Raw genomic sequence first — 23,911 nt, forward strand, 5'->3', positions numbered from 1 at the left:
TTTACCTGACGGTCACCTGGAGTTACTGGCCACTTCCAAAAATATCAGAGACTTTTACACAGAAAACATATGAAGAGCTCACAGAGTGACACACGGTGTTAGAGCTGCAATGATTAGTCAATGAATCGACTTGTCCGTGGACAGAAAATTGACCTGCGGCTGTTTTGATGATCGATCAGTCGTTTCGGTCATTTTTCAAACAAAAGTCACGGATATTCTCATGTGTGAGGATTTGGTGATTTTCCTGACTTGACCTGACATGGCTGTACTTTATTTATTGGCACATTCATTCATTCAGTCAGTCAGTGGTACAACTGTGAATGCAGGAGGTTTCCCTTCTTAGGTAAGTTTACTTTGAGGTGTGTTAACTCCAGACTGAAGGATCTGACCTGCCTCTAAACACACGTAAACGTTTATTTATGTTCTCTTCTAAACTCACTCTTAATTTCTCCGATTCTACATCGTCTTATGAATGTTTCTGTGCTACATAAACTTGCCTGGAAGCTGTATTTGTAGGGGCGGTCACACAAATCTGAACAGCTGTGCACCGACAGTAAACTCTGCTGTGTGTGTGTGTGTGTGTGTGTGAGTGTAGTCTGGCATGCGCTGCAGTGTTTGTCTGTGTGAGGGTTCCTGGACTTTAAACTGCAGAGAGTTTCTCTGTTTATCAAGCTGCCGCCATGTTTGCAGGTCACAGTCAGGCCCCTCGGCCCCGAATCTATCAGGCTGCTACAAGTCAAATTTTAAACTTCAGTTAAAGGTAAAAGTCCCTCACTTTTATTCCTACTCACAAATTTGGGAGGAAAAGCCATTGATCAAACTTTTATGACCCTGACAACCTGTTTTCTCAGTCGCCTCCTTCTGAAACTCGACATGAAAGTTACAACGGTTCAGACAGATTTTGCACTTTGTTTTTTTCTCGGAGCTTTTTCACTGGTTCGAAGCGGGCGGGGCTCAGTTGGAAAAAGGTGATGTCATGTATTTCTGTGCACCAATCAGGATTCAGCAACATCTGATTCAAAACGCGATGACAGTTGTTCGGTGGGCGGTCGAATCTGATCAAAGCGCACACAGACCGGACGACTTTTTGACTCTGGGTGAAAAACAACCGAGACTAAACTTTAACTCCGTCTCTAATGTTGCAGGAAAATGCTTCAGATTTGAAACCAGGCTTTCAGGGGCTTTAAGAGAAACCCCGGAGCACCACTGGACCTGGGCTACTTTTAGCCCAGGCTGCTCTTGTTTTGGTTGTTTTGTAACTGACCCTGATTTTCGTTGCCCCTGCGGATGTCGTGTTACGGGACAGCGGTACCTGCCTGGACGCTGCGAGGGCCCGGGAAGGTCGGACGCGGTAACATCAATATGAGTAACGTCAGTGTGCACGACACACGTATGTGTGTGTAACACGGCGTTTACCACTGGGGTTGGGCCTGCGTCGGTTAGTCCTGGTAACGAACCGCAACGAGACATATCAACGTACAGATGGCGCGGGGAACCGAAGAGACTCATGTCCGCGGCGGAGTAGAGCGAAATCAGAAGGAAAAGACTCCGAGACAGAGGACGATGATACGGAGGGCAGAGAATCAGGACGAACCCCCACGGTTTCTGCTGGACCACGGCCCTGGTCCGGGAGGTCTCCGACGGCATCTTATTGAGCACAGTACAGACACAGAGAAGAGGCACAAACACTCAGAGACCAGGACATCATCTGAAGCAAAGTGTAGAATTCAGAAAACGGCAGTTTTATTGCTCATCGCAGCAGCTGCTGTCACCTCCAAACACAGTTTGATTGGACGTTACACCGGTGCATTTCTCAGGCATTCTCTTCCCAGACATCACTTTGTCCGTACTTATCAAAGAACAACCACCATTTGAACCACAGAGAACAGTCGACATCAGAGTCAGCGGCTTCATTTTAGAGCTTTTTACTCTTTTCTTTGAAAGAAAACAAACATAAATAAGCAGAAAGAAAGAGGAGCCTTTGTCCAAACGAGTTAGAAGAGAACTGACTTCATCCTCTTTCTCACATCTGAACAACTCATTGGAAAAGTGAAATGTGAGGGACTGTAACCTTTCCTGTTTTCCTGCCGTTGGCGTTTCTGGTTTTAACCGGTTAAGACTCATAAACCAGAAGTCCTGAACCAGAGTGACTCCTAAAACAACATGTACTGGACTCAGTGTTTATTTAACTAACTCACCCTCTCTCACACACACACACACACACACACACACACACACACACACACACACACACACACACACACACACAGCTCCACAAAGCGGATCCAACACTGAGCTATAAAACCTGCATGTTTCATTAGAGCCCAGATTAATCAGCAGTAACAAAAAAAAACGACAATCGATTTATCGAGTAAAAATCCCAAACAGCAGCTGGTTCGTTTACTCCAGTGTGAACAGAAACTTCTGCTCTCTGGTTTTTCTTCAGAAACTCAGAGTCTTTGGGCTTTTGTAATAAACTGTTTGGACCCTGGGATCTGCAGATGGACCTTTCACTGGCCCAATAATTCATTGATCGATTATTAAATGATCGTTTTCAGTCCCAGTTTTCAGATGGAGACAAAATGTGAACAGAAGCAAAAGACACGCTTTTCCTAATCAGTCGTGTTTTTATGAATGTGGACATGAATCGATATTTTAAACCCAGGTGTTGCGTTTGGGTGAAATCACCACCTGACACCATCACGACTCCAAACCTGGTTCCTGTAACTTGTCCCGGGGAAGCCGACCGGTGCAGGGAGGAGCAGGAGTCTCTGTACATTTTATACATCTTTACATATTTTTTTTAAAGATTTTTTTCGCCCTCCATCAGTCCCAGTGGTTCGGCGTCTTACATGGAGCCTCCCCGGTCGCCACCTCCTCCCGGTCCTCCCCGAGTCCTCAGGTCGTGCCAAAGTTTCACAAAAGGTTCTCGGTTCTTCCAGATCAACTCGTGACCGAACAGGATGTACCAGCTGGAGGAGGGAAGGGAACGGAGACACAATCACACGACTGACAGAAAACAGAAAACAAGCCCAATATAAGGACCGGAAACGAAGTGACAACAGGTGGACAGAGGGAAAACTCTGCTGCAACAGGATCCGCAGAAAGACCGACGCCAGCCACTAATCACAGGGCTGATGGTTCAGTCCTCAGCGGCTCCCGTCCGCGTGTTGAACTGGTCCTGACGGTCAGACCATCACCCTGCACGGTAGCTCGCTGCCATCAGTGTGTGTGTGTGTGTGTGTGTGAACGAGGGCTGAAGGCCGACTGTTGGAAAGGAACTGAAAATGAGTTGGCGGATCCGGTGTAAGGAACAGAGGTAACGCTCTCAGTAACTACAGTGGTTTCTTCTTGGCTGTATTCCTGACCCAGTTTGAACTACCACCAAAACACTCAGGTGTTTTCACATTAAAAGCCCACCTGTGAAAGGAAGGCCCCGACACCTTTAATGTGAAGGTTCGGTTGCGTTTCGTTCACGGCAGCTTAACGCGGGTCAACGGGAACGGCTCTGTTGCTGTGACAACGGAAATTGCTGACGGAAACGGCGACTCACATTCCAAACAGGGCTCCTCCTAGATGAGCGGCGTGGTCGAAGAACTTCCACCCCAGCACCAGACCCGCTGTGTCCATGGCGACGATGGCCTTCAGAGCCTGCGGAGACACGGAGACAGACGGTCAGCTAATGATGAAGCGGGAGCCGGTGACTCGGGTGAACCGGGTGAGGCGAGTCTTACGTTGGCAGCAGTGAAGGTGAACATGGGGAGGAAGATGACGGCCAGTTTGGCTTCTGGCATTTTGGTACAAACGGCAGCCAAGACGGTCATGATGGCGCCAGACTGAAAACACACAGACAACGAGTATGAAACAAACTGGGAACTCATCCTGGACCCTGTGGTCCCTAACAACCTCGTCCTCAGAGGTCGGGAACCAGAGCTATAAGCACAGTCCCGTCATGGTGAGTCTCTCTGAACTTACCGCTCCCAGAGACGGGCCGAACCTCCCTGTGGCCATCTTACTCACGTAACTGACGAACGTAGAAACGACACCTGAACAAACGGAAAAATAACGTCAGTGACATTCAGACAGCCCACACCAGGATCCGTCACTGCCGACGGTCCGGTCCGGTTTCGGGCGCAGTACCTGCAGACAGGTAGACGGCCAGGAACTGCTCCTTGCCCAGCATGGAGACGGCGCTGGTGGAGAAGCTCCAGAGGACGTACATGTTGGCAGCCATGTGGAAGAAAGAGAAGTGACTGAATGTGGAGAGAAGCATCGGAGAGCACAGAGTCTCTGCAGGAGGACGAGAAACAACAACCACCACAATCACGGCAGAGTTTCGGCTCCAGTGGCTGAATCTAAACTCTCAGACGCGAGTGTCGCTCAGAGTCCGAACCCATGAAGACACCGCACCTGAGGACTTTAACGCGTCTCTTTCTAACGGTACGAGCGGACAGACTCACTGGAGGCCGGGTTGGAGGTGAAGTATTTGATCATGGAGCGCTGCAGAGACGGCACTCTCCAACAGCAGAACACAGCGGCGTTAGCAGCAATGATCCCTGGGAAAAGAAAAAAAGGGATGAGACGGGGGGTCGGGATCCTCAAGTCCTGTTTGAATTTAGTCTGATGTGAAAATGGGTCAGATGTGTTAAAGAGAATCCACGGGAATCTCCGGCTGGTTAGAAAACCTCTTAAACAAACCGGTCTGTCGCAGTTCAGGTCCACGGAAAGATTCCAACTCATATCTCACATATAAACAGCTGCTTTTATTTTGGTGGAAAGGAAGTGTTTAAGTGTGCTTCAATGTCTTTTCGGTGCCTTGCTCAAGGACGCTGAGGCGGAGAGGTTGATTGAGGGAGATCAAACCTGCGTAAGGACAGGACTCAGGTCTGTAGCACTGTGTGTGTGTGTGTGTGTGTGTGAGACACGAAAAACAGAAAACCCAGTGGTCTCACCTGCGACCGTCCTCTGACCCTCACTCAAGCTGCTCCACCACTGGTTGATCTGAAATACAAGCAGCCAATCAGGGCTCAGGTACGAGGCCCCGCCCCCCTCAGTCCAACTGCCTCAACACTGAGAACCGAGTTCTTCCCATCACATAATGAGTCAAAATTCATTTGGATAAAAACAGCTCACTTCCCGTTTCCTGATTCTTCCTTCGGTCTTTAACCGCTTTTGGTTTTTCTAATTTCTCCGTCGTTTACTGCGACATTGTTTTCACCCATCTCTAAAGGCCCGTCAGCTTTTTCCCGCCCCGCAAAAATCCATTTATCCGCCTCTCAGTTTCTCTCCCCGCTCACCTCTTTGCGGACGTCTCCCCGTTTCTGAGGGTGCAGCTTCTCCAGCCAATCAGCTTTGATCTCGCTGAAGAGGCTCTGGACTCGAAACTTGACGGACTCGTACTGCCAGATGGCCGCCGAGCCGAAGGAGCAGCCTGTAAACTGACATGGAGTTAACACACGCCCGCGACTTCGCTCCGACCTGATGAGGCCACCGCCAACGCCAACAGGTAAACATCACCTACCCCCACGGTGAAGACCAGCGGTCTGATGAGCCGACTGAAGGCCCGGGGGGAGCTGGGTGGAGCCTGCTGGTCCCAGTGGGGGGTGGGGGTCCGTCGGTGGACCACGGCGTCAGAGGATTCTGAGTGGGGGGGTCCCGGCTCCTCCTCCGCCTTCTTGTATTCTGGTTTTCTGCCGGCTTTCCTGAAGCCACATCTCTGCTGGAAGCTCTGAGGCCACCTGCTGGACAGACAGAGAACTTCAACCACAGAGACGACCACCTGAGGACGTCTGGATGGACACACACACACACACACACTCAGAGCTGAATCGATTCCATGGTACCTGCTTCTCAAGTGGCAGGATTTGCTGCTTTGTCCCGGGTCACAGTGAACTGGATCTGTGAGCCGTTGCTCAGACAAAACAAGTCGCCGCCTTGGATTTTATGACACTGTGATTTTTATTTTTTAAACATCTTTTACACTAAACGATGGATGATGAAACCAATCGTCAGCTGCAGCCCGGTCTGTCAGTGAATGTAAATAAAACGTCCGTGAATAAGCAGGAGCCCGGCGAGGAAGGAAGACTGACGGCTTGAATGAACGGATCATCAGGTTCGTTTCGTTTCCTCCTCTGATGGTTTCACTCTACATCTACCGGAGGTTTAAGCAGACGATGCCGCTCCATCAGATTTGTTTGTTTGTTCGTTGCAGTTGAGAGATTATTAGAGATTATTAAATATTCCACCACTGTGGTCTGAAGATCACATCTCTACTCTGACGAATGATCCTGCCAGACGGCTGAAACGGTTCATCGGCGCCGCAACCTGGATCATCCAGGGTTTCTCTACTGAACCGGCACAAATATTGTTTCAGGGATAAAGTAAAAGACGTTTCCTTTAGAGCCCTGCATCAGATATATCCATAAAATAACATTTTGGAAAGGTTTAGAGTTGATATTGAATACTACTGGGATTTTGTCGATCAGAAAAAGAAATGATTTTATATTTACACCAAAATATTCAGGATTTTCTAGAGATACAGACGGAGCAAACAATCCGGTAACAAGACAAAGACGTTTTCATTTGTTTTGAAGGCAACGAGACGATGAGCAGGACTCCATTTTCTTTGCAGATTTGATTTTATTATTGAGAAAATTCCCCATTCGCAAGAAGAAATTAACTCCAAACCAAACTGTGGACACTTTTGTCAAGAACCACATCGATATGGCTCCATGATTAGAGGCCTTAAAAATAAGAAGGCTACAGAAACACAGAGACACATATAAAGTTGCTTTAATGTATTTATTCTGTCTTTTTACTGACTGAGCCTCCTCTTACGTGTCTTTATCTAACGCTCCGGCCGTGAACGTTACTTTTCTGAGGCTTCTGATCCGGCAGCTCGGGGGAAAGTTCGGGGAAAGTTAACTTACGACACTGAGCCACTGATTCTCCGGATTCGGCTCCTCTTGCTGCGGTGACAGACTGTTCAGGCGTCGTAGTCAAGAACTCAACGCTGTCTGAAACCCACCTTCACAAATGTGAAAACCTTTTTTTTTTATGACAGTTTTCATTGTTTCGGTTTCCCCCCCACATCCAGTTCATGAAAACCACTACACTTAGACTGGTCAAATCTGGACTAGATTGTCCCAGAAACGCCAAGGACGCTTCAAAACACAGCTCCAGATGTGCCAAACCTTCACTGGCTTTGTGACAATGCATCAAATAGCAGATTTATTTGCAGATGTTTTCCGCGTACAAACCCATCTGTTGATGAAGACGTGTTTCGCCGCTGCAGCTACGTTAAACAATGTCTCTGCTCCTATTTCACGACACAGAGAAAAGTGTGGCTACATCAACAGGTAATAAAACAGGAAATGGAAACATAAACCTGGAACAACACCTGAGACAAGTCCCGCTCTGACACCGTGACACCTATAACTGAACATCGGTAACAACTGTAGCTATAGGTAATAACTGATGAATAAATGATCAATAAACGCGGACAAATCGAAACTAAAACAAGTCAATCGGGTCAGAAACAAACAAACAAACAGCAGCTAGCTCAGTTAGCTGCCCGGCTAACGTTAGCCAGCTAACACCAGTTTAAACAAACTGCCCTTGAGGCTAACGGAGCTAAGTCAGAGCAGCGGAGCTCTGTCTGCCCGTCAGCCGGAACCGGCGGCCTCTCTCCGGCCGCGCTCACTAACCTGCCGCCCCTCGCGGAGCTCCGTAGAGCGTCTTCTCCGGTCAGTCTGAGCAGGACGGAACAGCTCCTCCACGCCATGTTGGAGCCCAGTGACCCCGATCCGTCGACCCCGGCAGGTCGTTCATCACCGGGTCAACACGGAGCTCCTCGGGCGGGCGACACCTGGAGGACAGAGGCCGACACTGCACACCCGGAATAACAAAACAAAAGACCACTGTGAAGTTGGCACCGAAAACGCGTGCCTGAACTTCCGTCTACGACTTTCAAAGTAGAACACGATGAAAGTACATTGAATATTTTACTTTCAAACAAGAAAGAATAATAATAATAATTATTATTATTAGTATTACTTTTTCTGGTCATTTGTGACTCTCCACCAAGATGCTGATAACTATAATATCATACATATAATATTATTTTATGTTATTATTATTGTTGTTATCATGTTTTTTCTTGTTATTATCTAATATTTAATGATTATTTAGATTTACTTACTTTAGGCTATAAATGTTATGGTATGTTACATGCATATATATTCTATGCTATGTACCTGTCCCTAAAAACATTTTCATTGTGAAATTTATATAATTTTTTTTGTGCCTGAGTGATGTATTTGTTTTATAAATGTTGTGTTACACATTAATATTTCCTTTTAAACGCTGCTCTGCATGTTTATATCGTATCTTAATAACTCAGATTTTGATTTTTATATTTTCTTTGAGGGTGGCCTTTCAAATCAGACCCCGGTGGCCGTTTGGCTCACGCTGTTACATTTACTGCCATGTTTATAAATGAACACAGTCTTTCATTAAAGAAATCAATTGAAGCCCTTTATTTGACTAATATTTTACTAATTTTTGTTTCTTAATAATGTCTTGAAAGTTTCCTGGAAAGAACCGTGTAGATTGGTACTAATTACAAGAAATATAGAAATAGATAAAATAAATGACTACTACTACTTAAAAAATTGCTCCATTTAAACCCAGTGAATATTTATTACTCACATTCATTTATCATTGGCAAACTATTTTTCACTCGAGATGAATTGTTGGTTTGTTCGTTGACACATTTCACATCTCGTGTGTGCAGCTCACCTGAAGGTTGTGATATCTTTGTGTTTAGGAATAACTCAAATGCTCCAACTGATCTCTCTCTGTTTTACCTGTAAGTAGAACCAGATTATCTGGTTCTAACTAGAACCAGAGTACGTGGTCCTTTCCAGGAGACTCCTTTGGGAGATTATTAAACAGAGCCCGTAAATGAAGCGTTACCGATAAATTTAATAAAACGAATGGGGGGGACCCGCCTAATTTGTTTCGCTCAGTGACAGTACAACCTGCCTTCCTGAATCGGCACTTTATTTTGAAGGCGGGGAGCACCGGAAGTGGAGCAGTTGTTTCCGGCGGTTGTGTTTGGTGTGGTCTTCCTCGGCTCGGCTCGGCTCGGCTCGGCACAGACCAGCAGCTGTAGGACCCAGCGGTAGTAAAACTGTGTGTGACCGTGGAGGAAAGATGGCGGCCCCTGCTCTCTCCGGTCGGGCTGGCTCGGCGGGCAGCCTCGGGAACAGCCCCACCATGGCCGCCGGCAGGCTGCCGCACGGCGGCGGCGGCGGCGGCGTCGGGCCCGAGCTCGACTTCAGGTCGGCGGCCCGCATGGAGGACCTGAACCGGCTCATCCAGGAGTTCAGCAAGCACGACCAGCGGGAGTACGACGACCAGCGGGCTCTGGAGATCCACACGGCCAAGGACTTCATCTTCTCCATGCTGGGTGAGGGAGCAAACAACAACACACACACACACACACACACACACACACACACACACACACACACACACACCGAGCCGAACACCGTTGTTTAAAGGGAAAACACATCGGCCCGACGGGGTTTGTGGTCTGGCAGTGAAAGGATGCCCCCCCCCTGAACCCTCAGACTCCATAACGGGCGTGACTGTAAATCTTGGCTGAGATTCATATCCAGGATGCGGCTGCCTGGCCCCTGAAGGGATGGGGGCCGGTCTACCTGTGCACAGGTCAGGTGAGACTCAGTCTCTCCAGAGCATCACGGTGATTCAGACCCGTGATGCCTTCAGGGTTCTCTGAACAAAATGTTTCCCTTCCGGCCGCTCACGAGCTGAGATATAACACGATAAACAGGAAGACACGGGAAGAGAAGGATACGGGAAGCTGCGGGACACACAGACCAGCGGTTTTACTGAAGCTCGCTTCTGAAATGTTTGGGCTGTGACCCAGGAGGTCGTTTAAGAAACGTGTATTTCCGGATTCCTCCATCGCTCCTCTGTCCATCCGGAGCAACAGGGTCCTGCCTGCTGCTTGGTGAAAACGGTGTTAACCTGCCCCGTGTCCATCGCCCCCCTTCCTCCCCCAGAGTCCTAACCGTAGGCGCTGTCCCCGCTGTCATCCTTTTTGTTTTTCTTTCTGAAAAAGGTTTATTAGTGTTCTCCGGAGCGTTTCTGCCAGATCCACCGGCTTGGAGTGTTTTTAACCGCGTCCTCATCCGCTTCACGCCCCCTCCCCGGGTTTGTCGCCGTTTACCGGGTGTTCAGTACCACAGCAGCCTCGGCCTGCTGCTTCAGGAACAGGTGAGGAGATGAAATCTGATCCGAGAAGTCCCGTCAGACTAACAGATCCACGAGTTTGAAGGTTTATCTGTTTCGAGATGAATTGTTTCGGTAGCAAAACGACAGAAAACGCTGAAGAATGCACCAGGGCACCAGGGGACGTCTCCAGATGTCTTGTTTAGTCCGACTAACGGTCCAGGACCCAGAGAGGTTCGGCTACTGTGGCGTGAGGCCAAGACGCGCTGCAAATGCTCACATTTCAGAGCCTGGAGGAATCAAACGTTTGGCATTTTTGCTTTGAAAATGTCTTAAGTGATGAATCGATGGTCAGACAAGTCGCAGATCAATATCGTGTTCATCGCCTGTTTGCAGCAGCCGTGTTTATCTTTCATCTCGAGGTAAATAGAAGAAAGACAGCGTTGATGTTCCACCTACCAGGAGCGAGTGTGATTGGCCGACATGTTGCTTTGCTCGGATGACTTTGATTGGACTTGTGGCGGGCGACCCTGGGTCTTTTTTTTCCTTTGCCCTCAGCACTGTTGCGTCGGCACAAGCTGCTTAGTCAGGTTTTTCTCACTGGAGAAGGTCGGTCTGAACGTGGCCCAAGACGGCGCTCGGGCCGTCTTAGGGCGGTGCACCTGTTGCCTGGGAATAGGCAATCCCTTAAAGGCTAAGGTCAGGGAATACAAGTCTCCCGTGTCCTGACATACTCCAAAGCAGACCTGGATTCTGCCGGAGAGATGGACAGTGGCCGCACACGTGGTTCGGTTTGCACTGTTTCTGATGTCCGCGTAGGTGGGTGTGTTCACGCCTGCGCAGTTGGCGTCTGCGGTCACGCATTTTGGGGCTGGAGGCTCAGAGACGTTGGTGGGAGAGAGTTTTTAGTTTGAGCGTAAACCCAACGGATTCCAGGAGAGACTGTAGCGGGATGCGCACGTCGTCTCCCGGTAGTTTTAGGTAGGTTACGGTGAATCCTTCGGCCCAGAGGGGTTCACATGACAACGCGATCATCACTGCATCTCTAGAGGATGAAGTCAGGTGGGGTCGACCCTTCGCGCTGAGTTTCTGACGTTTGAGACAGACTGGGTCCTGACGGAGCCAGGTCACTCCGCTGCTTCGGTAAAACTTTATTAACGGCAGAGAGAGTTCTGTCATCGCGATCGTGACGGAAACGGCGCGAGAGGAAGAGGAAACGTGCAGGATGAACTGTAGGAATGTGACATCTGATCGGCGAAAACGCTTCCGGGCGGAGAGTTTCATCATGATGCTGGATCTCCTCCAGGATCTGGATTAAAGTAGTCAGACACACACACACACTGCAAAAATGTCCACCAGGCTGAGCCGTGCAGTTAAATTGAGTAATGTTTTCGTCGAACACGCTGACACTCTGCCGACAGATCTGTCAGATTCGTTTCAAACATAAATCAGATTCTGCTCAAACTGAGTCGACATTGTGTGGACAGATCTGTCTCGTCCAAAATGTCCAGACGGGGAACAACAAATGGTCCTGGTGTTTTTCACAGCTTGTGTTTGTCGTTCGGATTAGTGGGGGAAAAAACGAGGCAGTGAAAATTATATAATTGCTCTAACTTTGGATGAATGGGCTTCACGCCTGCACAATGGATGGTTGCGATTCGGGAGGCGTGTACTTCTGTTCCTCTCCGAGAGTCTGTGACCTACGGTTACCCACAGCACCCCTCTGACAATGAGGGACTATGGGTAAAAATGGCCGTAATTCCTCAACGGTGAACCTGATGCTTCTGTCACACCCCTTGAATTAAAGCTGAAAATCAACACTTCAATCACATCTCGATCCCTTCGTGTCAAATCCGCCGTGGTGGTGGACAGAGGTTTATGATAAATTATAAAACATTGTGTCACTGTCCAAATACTTATGGACATAACTGTATATTTTCTGTAGCAGTCATGGATTATTGTGCTGTTAACGTCAGCTCACACAGCAGCAGGAAGATGAAGAAAACAAAACAAAACTAGCACAGGAAGCAGGTGTCCAGAACTGGGTTCTGTCTGCGATCTTTCAGTTCAGACTGTTTCTGGGAACCGGTGAAAAACCGCCGGGCGAACACTGCGTGTCCACTCCACTACAGCACAGGAATGCAGCCATCAGCCAGGAAGTGTGTGCGTCTTCACTTTTAGCTCAGCAGAGCGGAAAAAACCAGTCCAGACCGATCCGGTCCAACTGCTGAGGGTGAACACAATGACCTGTCCGGTCTGATGCAGTCCAAACCCTTCAAAGTTCCAAACCGAACCCAAAACACACCCAAAGCTTTTCCAAAACAAGATCTGAGCTGAAAGGGACCTGAGGCCAGACCTGCGCAAAGTAGACCTGATCGTAATGAGACTTGATCCGGACTGTGTTGGACCCGCACAGACCCAAAGGGAGAGAGAGAGAGAGCACAGCAGCATGATGATCCACCAATTAACAAGCAGCAGCACTTCACAGTTTACGTTCTCTGCGTGCCCCGAAAACAGTATTTCTCCCGTGATGATGGATCCGCTCCGGTATCGGACCAGTAGACACACAGACCTGAGATCCTGCAGCAGTGCAACAGGATCCTACCAGACCCGATTAGTCCGAAGAGTCTTTGGACCGGAGTGAGCTGGTGGTTGTGTAGCTGGGTGGGGCCAGAGGCTCTGTGGGCTTCTGCCGACACACTGACCATGTTGTGGTCTGGCTTGGTGTGTTAATATTTGAATCCAGAGAAGCAAACGCACTCCGTCCCCCAGCTCAGACCGAATACTTGCTTTAACTGTCTCTCTCCTCACCGAGCTGACAGATACTAAACGAACCTCAGGCTTGTGAAAAAAGTCCGTTTACATAATAGAGAAAAACCAGAACCCCAACAACATATTGTCTTGACTCGGTTCCCTTGTTCTGCTCTCCTGCTTACTGCTTAAACAGCTTCTGCTTCTCTGATAGTTGCAATGCAAATATGCAATAGTTCATATAAAAGGTGGCAGCAGCCTACAGCTTAGCCTGCTACCTTTCTTTTTAATGGCCGCTCCTTCCTTTCGTCACGTTGCCGCCATCTGCTCGACACCAACTAGTTCATCCGAGGTGTGGTCTGACCAGGTCCCGAGGCAACTTCGCTGTTTTTCGACCGGCCGCTCTCACGGGCGGGGTCAAAACCCTGCAGCGACTTACACAAAACCCGGAAAACTGTAGCAGCCAGCGAAGAAGTAAAAATCAGCAGACTGGTCCTTTACTGCGCAGCAGCGGAGAGGGTGATAGTTGCTGACACCTGTGAGGGAGTGGGAGTGAGAGTGAGACAGGTTGCAGGGAGGAGACCGTTGGAACGACAAGCGTTAAACAAGTGTTAAATCCATTTTGATTCTGGTTTATAGTAAAAGTCACCTCGAGCTTTTCAGTGGAGTGAAGAATCCCCGAGCTGCGTCAGACTGACGGCTGGTGCCAGAAAGCACCAAGAGCACTTAGATTATTCTTTTCTCCCTCTGGGCTCCAGAGATGTTTGTTGGAACCTCTCGCTACCTGGAGAATCGCAGAATGGGATCATCTGCCTGAATTTGGTGACCCTTTGGGCTTCTAATGATGGTGGCTGCCCGTTTTTAAACGTCTCCAGTGTCCACAAAGAAACAACCTTTTTTCCTCATTACCCCTCCAGAAAGAGAAACGAAACAATAAACTGTCCCATAATTACCTCTCAGCTTGGACTCAGCCTTCCAGTCCCATCAATTTGAGACTGAAATCTTCTGTCCTAGACTCCTACACACACAGGGTCACACATGGGTAACTGCTTTTTGGAACACTTGGACAATTGACTCTTGTCTAAGAGACGGATGTAACTGAATTTTGTCTTGATCTTTTATGAAATGTGGATGAACTTCAGTGTGTATGGGAGAACACTTTTGTCAAAAGATTATATTGATGTCTCGTGTCCCGTGTTTTGGTTGGAAAGTGTTTTGAATGAAATAAGATCAAGCCCTAAACCGCTGCGTTTCTAATGACGGACTTAATTGTCTGGCTCGGACCACTCTGGATAATTATAATACCTTCAGGCCTTAAATTACACTACGTAACGGAGCAGATTTTCTGACGCTTTATCCACTGAGACATTCACGGCGCCGCAACCAGAAATAGAGCTTTCTTTCTCACCTGTGCCGAGTGACTGTGACTGTCAGAACCTCCGATCCTGACGTCGGAGAGGTGTGAAAGGAGGAGGTTTCAGATGCTGTTGGAAGATCTGAAAAGCAGTTTGTCTGAACCAGACGCAGTTGCACCATGAAACAACATTGTGTGCTCTTTTGGTTTGTGTGTGTATGTGTATACTGTATGATGTTATAATTCTTTATTTGTCTTTCTTCCTCTGTCTCTCAGGAATGGTCCAGAAGTTGGACCAGAAGCTCCCGGTGGCCAATGAGTACCTCCTCCTGTCGGGAGGCGTTCGCGAGGGTGTGGTGGACATGGACCTGGACGAGCTGAGCGTCTACGCCCGCGGCACGGACTACGACATGGACTTCACTCTGCTGGTCCCGGCGCTCAAACTCCACGACCGCAACCAGCCGGTGACCCTGGACATGAGGCACTCGGCCCTGGGCCACTCCTGGCTCAGCCTCCGCCTCTTTGATGAAGGAACCATCAACAAGTGGAAGGACTGCTGCACCATCGTCGACCACATCAACGGGACCACCAACTACTTCTTCTCTCCGACGCTGGTGGCCGACTGGTTCTACCAGTCCATCTCCCTGGTGCTGCTGGAGGTGCAGAAGAAGCCGCAGAGAGGGATGCCGAGAGTGGAGAAGGTGGAGAGGAACGGCACCATCATCTCCGTCATCCTGGGCGTCGGGAGCAGCCGGATGCTCTACGACATCGTCCCTGTGGTGTCGTTTAAGGGCTGGCCGGCCGTTGCTCAGAGCTGGCTGATGGAGAACCACTTCTGGGATGGGAAGATCACAGAGGAGGAGGTAATCAGCGGCTTCTACCTCGTCCCCGCCTGCTCCTACAAGGGCCGCAAGGAGAACGAGTGGCGGCTGTCGTTCGCCCGCAGCGAGGTGCAGCTGAAGAAGTGCATCTCGTCCAGCCTGATGCAGGCCTACCAGGCCTGCAAAGCCATCATCATCAAGCTGCTGTCTCGCCCCAAAGCCATCAGCCCCTACCACCTCCGCAGCATCATGCTGTGGGCCTGCGACCGCCTCCCCGCCAACTACCTGGCGCAGGACGACTTCTCCGCCCACTTCCTGCTCGGCCTGATCGACGACCTGCAGCACTGCCTCGTCAACAAGATGTGTCCCAACTACTTCATCCCCCAGTGCAACATGCTGGAACACCTGTCGGACGAGACGGCCATGCTGCACGCCCGCAAACTCTCCTCGGTGCGCTCCGACCCGGCCGAGCACCTCCGCACCACCATCGAGCATGCCAAGGCGGCCAACAGGCTGACGGTGGAGCTGCAGTGGCGGGGCAGCTCCAACAACCTGCCGTCGCCACAGTCCGACGCCGGCGGAGAGAACCAGCCCGACGACCGGCTGGCCAAGAAGCTTCAGCAGCTCGTCACGGAGAATCCCGGGAAATCCATCTCGGTCTTCATCAACCCGGACGACGTCACGCGACCGCACTTCCGCATCGACGACAAGTTCTTCTGAGACTGAAAACGATCTCCAAGACCTCTTCCTCCTCCTCCTCCTCCTCTTCTTCCTCCTCTTTCTCTCTGCCTTCCTCCTCCTCCTCGCCCGGTGCCCCGCCTCCTCTGAAACTTTGTTTTTTACATTTTTTATGTTTCTCTGCCACAGAGTGAAGTGAGGTGATCGTCTAGTTGTGTCCGCCACAGTTTTTTAATTTTTATTTTTCTACCCCCTTTCCCCTCTTCCCTCCTCTTTCACTGTGTGCCCTGTGTTTTTTTTACCTGCTGAATGCCTTTTAAATAGACAGCTGAATAGCAGCAGGTTGTTTTTAAAACTTAAGGATGAGGCGAAGATCCACCTTCAGATGGAATTCGTGTTCCTACGTTGCGGCAGTTTAATGTAATTATCAGGGATCCCGGAAATGAGACGAGACCACCCACCCGAAAACATCGCAGGAGCTTGTTCAGAGCATATTTTGGGTTCACTGACCCAGTGAAGGGTCAGATTTGAAGCCTGTAGTAATCAGGTAACGTGAAGCTACTATCGTCCAACTTAAAATACGATGTAATCACTAGCTAGTCTTTACCGCTGAAAGAATAAAAACTCATATCACATATCAACTGGAACTGACACGAGATAAAACATTTTAAAAGATGACACTAAATAATCTGTAAAAAATGAAACATTCGAGCAAATGTTGGAAACTTTTTATCACAGAATCACAATTTCAAGAATCCGATCAATCGGTTTATTTATTTATTTTAATTTGCTCTTTTCTACTCATGAATTATGACTAATTTAATAATTAAGATTTAGTTGAATGAAATAATAATGAGATAGGACCACAAATATACAAGCCCATAATGAATCAGTACGGTGAGCACCTCCGATACTAAGTCATAACTATGAGAAGCTACCTGATATAGGCCATTAATATTATGAGAATTTATGAGAATGTTTCTCATAACAATTTGGTTATGAGTCCGTGATAGGTACTTATTTCTCATAATTCAATTACAAGGTTTCTTATGATTTTTTTTAATGAAATTATGAGAATATCTTATCAATATATCCTTGGTCAGTTATGAGATATTATCTTATAATTAGTATTGAGGAGGTGACAACAACCTAAAGTGGGAGGTTTTTGTTTTTTTTTAAATTTTTTTTCTTTATTTTTAAAACACAAACTTAAAACACCGGAACGTCACTCTCATGTCCACGTCGTTCGTGGTTCCACACCGAGCCTGGAACAGCAACGAGATTGTAGATCGAGACTGTATAGAAGAAGGCGGGGATGCCAAATGGCGCCGACCGTCTCAGAGCCGGGAGCAAAGGTAACAGAGTTGTGTCTGAAGGTGGATTTTGTCCCTCCGAGGAATGTCTTAGTCCCGCTGGGGAATGATGGTACTAACGTCTTAGAAAACTAACTGTAAATAGAAGAAAACTGACTGAACACTGGTGTGCGTAGACAGAAAGTGAACTAGAGACTGATAACGATGTGTGGACTACTTTTCGTCTAACTTTGCACAGAATGTACAAAAACACTTTTCCTCTCGACGGTGGACGTCGCGTTCGTCCTGATTCTGAAACGATGCATCATATCATTAGACGGGTGACACTCTACCGAAGAATCATCGTACGGCACGATTTAAATGTGCGTATTAACCAGTGGAACAGCAGCCTGTGCACAGTGACACCGCGGTAATACTTCACCAGGGCGTCGCTCACACCTGGCTCACGTCAGAGCGGGGGGAGGGGGGAGACAATTATCCTCCGGCCGAATCGATCGTAAGATGCGTCAGGATCGGGGCGGCTGACCACCTCAGCTAAAAAAGGCTCCTGCAGCAAGGGAGTAGAAAAGAAGTGGTTCGTATAACGCGCTGTCCGACCGTGTAGGAAATGAGAAGTGTTTGTAGCTGATCCGACGGCAACGCTGGAGGGCTGAGGGAAAAGCCAGCCTTCATGCAGAGGTGGGGGGCAAATGAAAATATTTTCACACATGCAGGAAGACATTCGTAGGGTCTCAGTGGGTTATACCAGGTTATAATAGTGGTCAGAGGCTTCCCAAACAACGTGTGGCAGAAGGTGGCTTGGAAAATTAACTGTTGCGTTGTCGGCCAGTTTAGCGTTGGTGCGAATTACCTGCTCAACATTAAACGGGCCTGAAAGCTACAGACTCACTAAGACCCCCTCCAATGAAAACCGATCCTTCAGCCTTGTTAACGTGTTCGTATGGAGTTTTTTATATGATACAACACACGTCATGAGCGAAATGGCCGAGTATCTCCACCTTGGACAGCACCTCGCTGTCCGCGGTGGACGGCATCACTGTGCACTTGCGGCCTGTCCTCTCCACTGCTTAATCTCAGCCTAATCTGCTGCATTATGACCATCATCTGGTAGAGTGTCACAGAATATCTCTTTAGACATGATATCCCCGACGTCCCTCTTCACTTATTCCTCTCACTTTCTTCCATTTTCTTTGCTTTGATCAGAAGTGGTCGCACGTTTCCATACGCTTCACTGTTTCTGTACGACCTGGTGTTTTTGTTTCTGTTTGTTGTTTTGTACCTGACTGATATATTGTCTTCAGCTGCTTATTTGTTTTGATGTGTCAAGGATTCGACTCAATTCAACCAGCTCAGGATGTGAATTAGAGAGAAACCAGTCAGGTCGTGTTTATCAGGTCGGAGTCACTAAAGCCGGCCCACGGTGGGACTGAGAGTCGTGGATGAAGCTTACTGCGCCGACTGAAAGAGATGTCGCAGAATGCCATTTCCTTTGCCCTCCGAAAGGTCTGCAGTCTGCAGCGTTTCTGTGTACTGTGAAGGTCCACGCCGGGAGCCTGCCATCGTCCTCCTCGTGGCTGCACCTCACTGCCTGCCTGATCTCTCTCTCCAGCAGCTCCGTGTCTTTGCCGAGTACCAGGATGACGCCCCATTTGTTCTGGCTGCCAATTTAGAGCTTTGGCGGCCAGAGACGGCCTGCGTCAAAATTCAGACTGCCGGAAGTTTAGGACCCTGTTCTCACAGCGTAATCCGCAGCTACGACCCAGGCAACGAAATCCAATCCATCAGAAAACAACGCGCGATGCCACAGAACACACCGGCCGGCCCAATATGTTGTACGTGCCATTTTTGGATAAAGTTTAGGGGGGAAAAAAAGATGCACACGCCGACCAAAGCCGGTTCCAGACGCTGTTAGATGTGCTAAGCACTTCCTTTGAAGCGGACTGAGGCCTTAACAGGCTAGGACTCCTCTGGAGCTCTCCTGAATATCAGCAGAGATAAGAATCAGTTCCTGAGTTTAACAAGTTGATAAAATGCTTTTACTTCCAGTCCTGAAAGTAGGACAAAACATGCATCAGTCTGAGAACCTCTGGCCGTTTAGGACTGATTTCCTACTTTTAAGACGCTTCATAGATTTGGGTCCTGAACCTTCTGTCCCCGGTCATGATGTTAGTAATTAGCCGTGCTTTGCTCGACAGCTTCCCGTAGAAGAAGAAAACGCTGCAGCTGAATCTTAAAGTCTGCTGGTCCCGAGCTGGTTGTGTTGAGGGCGAGTCAATTCCAGTTTTTGTTGTTTTTGTATTGTCGACCGTCCCACACATTTCCAGAAAAATGCCAAAAAACCCGCAGACATCTGACCGGCAATGTAATCTCATATCCTCATCCTCAAGTGCAATTAGTGAAACTATACACACGACACGTTCACGCACATACAGTCATCGTGAAGCATCAAGACTAAAAGACAGTAAAAGAAGTTAAAACTGGTTTTAACAAAGACACACACAGAACACTAAACCCTTCACAAACCGACACTAACACACACACACACACACTCAGAGGTTTTTCACACCATCAAAGTGCCACACACTCTCCTGCTCGATGGAAATGTGATCAGTGTGTTGTTCTTCTGAGCTTCGTGACCTTTGACCTTACTCCTCTCTGTTTGTTCAGAACCTTGTTCAGAACTGTGAGTTTTTATTTTCTGTATCTTGCTGCTCTGCTTCATTGTGATGATGGATTTCTTTATGTAATGTCGACTTGGATGGGTTAACCCTTCAGATGGCAGCTCCTCCCCCCCGTATGTGAAGGTTCTCCACTATGATTCACTGTACAGTAGAGTCGTCATAAAGGCTTTCAACCAGAAGCTCTCACGGTCTGTTCTCAGTGAGTTCCTATAAATCTTATCTCGATATAAACTACATAGTTTGAGCTGTTAGTTTTAAATAACACTGGCCCTGTAGTCAAATCAAGAAGCAGTAACTTTGTCTTTCCTGCTTGTTGCCGGATTTTAGTCCTGTTTTCGTACACAGCGAGTCTGTGGTACAGAAGTAAATCTGATGTGCTGATGAGTAGTCCGGTGTGTGGAAGAGAGCACGGTTTGAATAACAGAGGCCCCAGAATCGAACCCTGGGGAACTCCGCTCTGACCGGCAAAGTGTCCCTGAGCAGGCAGCAAAGTCCCAAGGCGCTAAAACGTAGCACTCAGAAAATCCTCATTTACGAGTTGGAAATCAAAGTGTCTCCTTAATAGCTGCATGTGAGCACTGCTTTCCTGTAATGAAAGGCACAGAGCACCCGAAGTCCCGAACGATGGTACTTTTGTATCTTGCACAAACAAGATAAGAACATTTGCATAAAAGCTAGATGCACAAGTTATTAACTTGTCTGCAATAGTGATTATCTCGAACACACAAGTTATTAACTAGTGTGTGTAAGATAATATGTTATCCCCAAAAGTTATCATGAGAGCAAAAATTAAAGTCTGCAAAGTTATAATGTCCACAAAAGTTATAATGTCCACTGAGTTCATTATGTCCTGCACAAAAACGATTACAATGCAATGTTGCGCACTAACATTATTATCTGCTGCATAATGTACAATAACTTGTGCACATGATCCTGTGTACAAAAGTTAGAATTTGGTTTGCAAAAGTTATCGTTTTTGTGCGGTTATTATATTAAACGTACAAGACAAAACACTAAAGCTGACCGTCTCATTATCTTGTGCAGAAAAGTTAGTGTCTTGTGTGCACCATATATAGATGTGGTGCCCACAGGATAATGACTTGTTAGCACAAAATAAGTTGTGCATTAAGAAATGAATCCTGTGCACATTAGATTTAAAAAAAAAAAAAAATCCTATTTCAGGACCTTGACTCTGTGTAGAAAGGAGAGAGGCAGAATTCAGCCACCGTGACTCAGTAAGTTCAAATCACGCAAACATGGTGGCGCTGCAGCGCCCTGTCAGTGGAATATACTAAATATGAATGAGAAAATTACATCTCATCAGTCAAGTTCCCTCCGTGGCATCATGATGATGATGATGATGATGATGATGAGTCCTGTGTAACTGCACTGGGAAGGGCCTCACTCCTCGCATGCGTTACGCTCCAGAAACACTCAGACAGTTAAAAACCTCCTCCGATCTGCCGCTGTGCTTGTTGTTTTAAAAGACAAGCTGAACTCAAACTCAGACGTGTTGAAGAGCACGGAGTCCTGTCGGAGAACTCCCAGCGTCTGGGCTCTGCGCTGAAACATTCACGGGGATCGGCGGACGGCGGCCGACTGACATTCACTGACTCAAGTCCACCTGTAGACGTGACGCCTTGAACGTCGAATTTACTCTCGTGAGATCGATGCAGTCTGTCCTTTTAATATTTAAGTACCTCTCAGTGCCACAGGGGGACGCCAGTGAGGAAATAAATGTGCAGCATGTGAAGAATCGGGCCCGGCGTGTGAGGAAGAGACGCAGCTCCGTCAGCTGCTGGTGTCATTGAGGCGGAGGGAGCTGCGATCTGAACGGCTGCCGTTTGTACAAACGCAGTGACTTCGTCTGTAATGTGGAACTGTCGTTGTAAATAGCACTTGATAAAATAACTCAAACTCTTGTCCGGCGGTTCCTCTGAGCCTCGGTCCGGGTCAGGCGTTCTCAGCCGGGACGCTCTGTCTCGGTGTCGACCAGCTGGCCTCCGCTCGCCGGGCGGATCCTGTTGCAGACCAGTCAGACCCCGATCAAATGTTGCGACCTCAGTGCCGGGGATCGGATTCCCCCCGACATACTGGGCGGGCCCTGGTGAAAACTGCCCCGCCGACAAAATGCTGACCCATCACCACGTTGTGGAGATGTCATGTTTATGAGTCCGGCACAAAGTGAAATCACTACAGTTGCGGAGGACAAACAGGTTTCAGGTTTAGCTTTCTCTGCTAAGGTTCGGTGATCAAAAACCAATTGTGAAAAAAGATGGACACAAACGTCACAAGGGAGTTTTTCCTTTAAGAGTCGTCCGCTCCCAGGTCCTGGTCTCGGAGTAAAGAAAACGGTTTTGAACTGTGACCAGTTAACGAGTATTATGTGACCACGAGAAAATGGTCGTTCATGACGCCGAACGACCATTTTCCAGGTTGTCTCAAACGCAGCATTCCTCTCCTCCCCCTCTTTCCTCTCTTTTCCTCCTCTCCTCTCCTCCCCTGTCTTCCTCTTCTCGTCTCCTCTCCTCCCGTCTCCTTCTTTCGTCTTTTCCTCCTCTCGTCTCCTCTCCTCCCCCGTCTTCCTCTCCTCCTCTCCTCTCTTCCCCTCTTCTTTCCTCTCTTTTCCTCTTCTCGTCTCCTCTCTTCCCCTGTCTTCCTCTCCTTGTCTCCTCTCCTCCATCTTCTTCTTTCCTCTTTTCCTCCACTCTTCCCCCGTCTTCCTCTCCTCGTCTCCTCTCCTTGTCTCCTCTCCTCCATCTTCTTCTTTCCTCTTTTCCTCCTCTCTTCCCCTGTCCTCCCCTCCTTGTCTCCTCTCCTCCCGTCTCCTTCTTTCCTCTTTTCCTCCTCTCGTCTCCTCTCCTCCCCCGTCTTCCTCTCCTCCTCTCCTCTCCTCCCCCGTCTTCCTCTCCTCGTCTCCTCTCCTCCCCCGTCTTCCTCTCCTCGTCTCCTCTCCTCCCCCGTCTTCCTCTCCTCGTCTCCTCCCCGCCTTCCTCTCCTCCTCTCCTCCCCGCCTTCCTCTCCTCGCCTCCTCTCTTCCCCGTCTTCCTCTCCTCCTCTCCTCTCCTCCCCTGTCTTCCTCTTCTCTCCTCTCCTTGTCTCCTCTCCTCCCCGGCTTCCTCTCCTCCTCTCCTCTCCGCCCCCGTCTTCCTCTCCTCGTCTCCTCTCCTCCCCCGTCTTCCTCTCCTCGTCTCCTCTCCTCCCCCGTCTTCCTCTCGTCGTCTCGTCGTCTCCTCTCCTCCCTCGTTTGTTTTTTTGTTCTGCTTCCTGTCGTCTCACCACCTGTCCTCCACCTGCTCTTCTCTCTGTTTTGCTCGCGCTCAGTTCTTCCTCGTCGTCATCAGAGCGGTCGTCGTGCCAACCGGAAACCATCCATCACCCTCCAAATAGAAACACACCACATGCTGTGAACGCCACACACACACACACACACACACACACACACACACACGCTCAGGCTGTGTGTGTGTGTGTTTACCTGCTGGGATCACAGACTCGTCGGTGAAGGATGCTCCACCCACAACACGTGACCTGTGAGAGTAACGATGGTTAATGGTGATTCTTCCGCTTCTGGACGCATCAACCGTCGATCAACACGTGAGCGACGACGGCGACGAGCTGAGGACATGGAGTAGAAGTAAATAAGGTAAGTTAGAGGTTTAGAAAGCGGAAGTTAAAAAAAAGTCTGTTGTCCAGCCCACCCCGGCTGATTTGAATGGGGAGGACAAAATAATAGACTGCAGCCTCCAGAAGGATCAGACCGGTGGATCAGCTCCTCTCTAACACAGTTCCACTCCTTCCGGAAGGAGGATTTACCGCGGGACCGGTGGATCAGACTGGATTAGTTTTAGCTTGGGGTTCCTAATAAACTGACACCTGAGCGTATAAACGCAGTAACGATCACTAACAGTGAGACGGTCTTTAAAAGGCGGCAACCGTGTCCCCGTCCGGTCAGCTTGGGAGACGACGCGGCTCCAGTAACAGTTTCCCCCGCAGGGATTTTGTCGTGTTGTTGAACGCGCTCCTCATGGCTTTGTTGGGGGACTCAACAAA

General features: G+C 48.7%; 2 protein-coding genes across 3 annotated transcripts; one reads left to right on the forward strand and one right to left on the reverse strand.

The window, feature by feature from the left end:
- Positions 1–1,726: 1,726 nt before the first annotated feature.
- On the reverse strand, positions 1,727–7,870 carry LOC120792417 (presenilins-associated rhomboid-like protein, mitochondrial). Of its 2 annotated transcripts, none has more exons than XM_040131584.1 (10): positions 7,707–7,870; positions 5,522–5,738; positions 5,298–5,438; positions 4,953–5,001; positions 4,461–4,556; positions 4,141–4,290; positions 3,976–4,046; positions 3,735–3,836; positions 3,554–3,651; positions 1,727–2,972 (listed from the first exon to the last, which is right to left on the reverse strand). In XM_040131584.1, exons 1-10 carry the CDS (start codon positions 7,781–7,783, stop codon positions 2,849–2,851), a joined length of 1,125 nt encoding a protein of 374 aa, XP_039987518.1. In that variant the 5' UTR covers positions 7,784–7,870; the 3' UTR covers positions 1,727–2,848. The 2 variants fall into 2 exon arrangements, with proteins under 2 accessions (XP_039987518.1, XP_039987517.1); XM_040131583.1 differs by having other exon boundaries at positions 5,522–5,741; positions 7,707–7,869.
- A 1,282-nt stretch (positions 7,871–9,152) lies between these two features.
- Positions 9,153–17,609, forward strand: LOC120792163 (protein MB21D2). Its single transcript, XM_040131232.1, has 2 exons — positions 9,153–9,472; positions 14,642–17,609. Exons 1-2 carry the CDS (start codon positions 9,217–9,219, stop codon positions 15,904–15,906), a joined length of 1,521 nt encoding a protein of 506 aa, XP_039987166.1. The 5' UTR covers positions 9,153–9,216; the 3' UTR covers positions 15,907–17,609.
- Positions 17,610–23,911: the final 6,302 nt, after the last annotated feature.

The sequence above is a fragment of the Xiphias gladius genome, chromosome 7 (genome assembly GCF_016859285.1).
Source record: "Xiphias gladius isolate SHS-SW01 ecotype Sanya breed wild chromosome 7, ASM1685928v1, whole genome shotgun sequence".
Classification (NCBI taxonomy): Eukaryota; Metazoa; Chordata; class Actinopteri; order Istiophoriformes; family Xiphiidae; genus Xiphias; species Xiphias gladius.

Excerpts from the sequence above, each read along its gene's own strand:
- LOC120792417 (XM_040131583.1), bottom strand. The coding sequence starts at position 7,783 with ATGGCGTGGAGGAGCTGTTCCGTCCTGCTCAGACTGACCGGAGAAGAC. Across the intron at positions 5,002-5,297 it reads GGGGAGACGTCCGCAAAGAG|ATCAACCAGTGGTGGAGCAG; the intron begins GTGAGCGGGGAG and ends CTTGTATTTCAG. Across the intron at positions 4,047-4,140 it reads GGCCGTCTACCTGTCTGCAG|GTGTCGTTTCTACGTTCGTC; the intron begins GTACTGCGCCCG and ends CCGTTTGTTCAG.
- LOC120792163 (XM_040131232.1), top strand. The coding sequence starts at position 9,217 with ATGGCGGCCCCTGCTCTCTCCGGTCGGGCTGGCTCGGCGGGCAGCCTC. Across the intron at positions 9,473-14,641 it reads CTTCATCTTCTCCATGCTGG|GAATGGTCCAGAAGTTGGAC; the intron begins GTGAGGGAGCAA and ends TCTGTCTCTCAG.